We start from the raw sequence: 2,793 nt of genomic DNA, 5'->3' as shown, positions 1-2,793 counted from the left end.
AAGCACAGTGAAAACATACACGTCTCCTCAAGCTCTTCTGTATAGGTTCGAGGATGAAATCTCAGACTTGGGACAAATGCACTCTCTCTCTAAATGTAAACTATGGTTTATGCTTAAGGATAAACTGTGGGCCTACCATAGCATAATGTAAGTATTGTAAATCTGTGAATGTATATTCCTCTCTGTGCCTAACACTGCTGTTTCCTAATTGTGCCTTGCCGTGCAGAGTAGGCAGATGTCTGAAATGATTGTATATCTTTCTCTTCATTCCTCTGGAACTTCAGCAGGCTAGTTTAAGTGGTGAGGATGCCAAAACAGCACCAGTGTTGCCAGGCGCTACGCCTTTCCAGTTCCAGGCAGATATCGGATCTTCCTCTGATCACCCATGCAAACTTTTTCCGCCCTCTGATTCCAAACACACTTCAAGTAGGCCTATAATTAATGGAAAAATATAGATGATTCTTTATTTTCCTTTAGGTAAAGATAAGGCAAGAGCAATATAAACAATTAAATACTCCTGGTTTGCCTCGATCATTTTTTCCCCAATAAGTTTTTATTTTCTCTCATAAAAAATATCGTCCATGCATGAATCAATGTTTAGGAAAACAGGCAGTGTATTTCCTTTCTTTTTGTGCAGCCTCCTTACATGGAGTAATCAACAATCCAACAAATATTTTAAAATACAATATTTTTCAGCAAGTCATACAAAACTACATCAACACATACATAGTACTATATTTTTCAAATTGTTGGCACATGGTAGCCGTCGTTTACATTAGAAATGACCTAAGAACCACGTAACACACACACACACACACACACACACACACACACACACACACACACACACACACACACACACACACACACACACACACACACACACACACACACACACACAGTGGAAAGGCATGTCAGATTGCAACTAATTTGCCTGGTCCTAGTAGTAACCAGATAGAAATAAAGTCACGACAACAATAACATATTACGTTATTCATCACCGCTAAACGACTTGTTATAATCAGAAACAGTTAAATGCACTGAAATGCCTTTTTTTAAGACATTCTAAAAACGTAGAGCGCATAGGAAAGTGCACATGGCAAATTTAAGATACATAATTACATTATCGTCTGTTACGATGGCTTTAGGAGAGCAATGAATCTATCTGGAAAGGATGACAGCTGCCAACTCGCGCTGTGTGCATCTTCACAGTGGAGAAAGCAGCCTCGGAGTTTGGCATGTGGCCCTGCGACGTCATGTGGAGAGCTGTGAGTGGGTCCCTGGTGTGCTCTGCGTGCTCCGCGAGGCTGCACCTGTACACGTTCAACATGTGTGACGCGCCGGTGCTGACCTGGGGGTAAGAGTGCTGTGCATGTGCCATAACAGCGGGTAGCGGTGGGTAGGCCAGTGTGTAGGGCAGCATGTGGTGAGAACCCGCGGGCCAGTAGAGCCGGTGGGCACCGGGGTTGCCATTGTCTCTATCGGTGTGGTCTCTGTCCTCCCTACGTATGAAGGGCTTGCTGAGGATGCTATCGATGGAGAAGGAGCTGGAAGAGCTGGAGAACTTGGCTCCCATCACCCTCTCCTCCCGGGAGGGCACAGATGCAGGGGCCGAGATGCGAGTCTCCTCCCCTGGTGTCTGGATGTCAGGGGTCTCGGTGTCCTTATTGGAACCACCGGACCGGCCCTTAGTGATGCGCTTCCTCCTGCGACGGAACACCCCGTCAGCGAAGGTGTACTCGCTGTGCGGGTTCAGCATCCAGTAGTTGTCCTTGCCCCATGGCCTGGAAGGGTCCCGGAGCACCTTGAGGAAACAGTCGTTCAGCGACAGGTTGTGGCGCACCGAGTTCCTCCAGCCGGTGTAGCTGCCCCGGAAGAACGGGAACTTCTTCATCAAGTAGTCGTTGATCTCGGCCAGAGTTAACCGGCCGCTGCCGGAGTCCCGGATGGCCATGGCAATGAGTGCGATGTAGGAGTAGGGCGGCTTGGGTCTGCGGGTGTAGGGCTTTCCCTTGCCATCGCTGCTGCTCGGGGTAGCAGGTGCCGGACTGTTGGCCACGCAGTCCCCGTCTGAGCCCAGCTCGTCCCCGGATAGGGGAGAGGGGACGCCACCTTCCGCATCACTGTGACTGCAAACCTCCATAGGCTTCTGAACGAAGTGGCTTGCGGAGAACACTTCAAGTTTCATTTTTTATATTTATTGTTTTCCCCCTCCTCTCACCTGTCAGAGTTCGTTGCAGTACAGTGCGGTTCTCCTCATCAGAAAGTAAAACAATCTGACTGTCTGTGGTTGTTCTTTAGAGAGGCGCAGGTGTAGCCTGTGAGTCTGTTTCAGTAGTGGAGTCAGTGCACCTGTCTGTCTGTTTCGGTCCGAGGAGCTCCGATGTACAGAGGAACGGGAGGCACCCAAACTCGTGCCTGTTTAGCAGCTGAAAGTAGATTTGTCTCCGGAGACACACGCGCCCTGTTATAATATAATCCCTCCGTTAGGGACAGCCCACGGGGGGCGTGGTCTAGCGTCTCAAACTCAGAGTAATCTCAAATCCATTGAAGCGATTGAGGGATTTATGATTGCACGCTCCTCTGTGCCACACAGGAGTATGTAAAACAAAAATAAACACATAGAAAGCTAAAGTTAGAAGGAGGGGAGAAGAACTATGTGTATTGTTCATATATTCTAGAGAGCTCCAATCTCTCTCTCTCTCTCTCTCACACACACACACACACACACACACACACACACACACACACACACACACACACACACACACACACACACACAAACACACACAC

General features: G+C 48.3%; 1 protein-coding gene across 1 annotated transcript; it reads right to left on the bottom strand.

Moving 5' to 3' along the window:
• Window positions 1-531: 531 nt before the first annotated feature.
• LOC129811163 (forkhead box protein Q1-like) lies at window positions 532-2,435 on the bottom strand. The gene has a single exon (XM_055862361.1). It carries the CDS (start codon window positions 2,186-2,188, stop codon window positions 1,145-1,147), a length of 1,044 nt encoding a protein of 347 aa, XP_055718336.1. The 5' UTR covers window positions 2,189-2,435; the 3' UTR covers window positions 532-1,144.
• Window positions 2,436-2,793: the final 358 nt, after the last annotated feature.

The sequence above is a fragment of the Salvelinus fontinalis genome, chromosome 14 (genome assembly GCF_029448725.1).
Source record: "Salvelinus fontinalis isolate EN_2023a chromosome 14, ASM2944872v1, whole genome shotgun sequence".
Lineage (NCBI taxonomy): Eukaryota > Metazoa > Chordata > Actinopteri > Salmoniformes > Salmonidae > Salvelinus > Salvelinus fontinalis.
The sequence above is the reverse complement of the archived record's forward strand: the minus strand, read 5'-3'. Positions and strand labels throughout refer to the sequence as shown.

Bases quoted from the DNA above. Each gene is read 5' to 3' on its own strand.
- LOC129811163 (XM_055862361.1), bottom strand. From the start codon at position 2,188: ATGAAACTTGAAGTGTTCTCCGCAAGCCACTTCGTTCAGAAGCCTATG.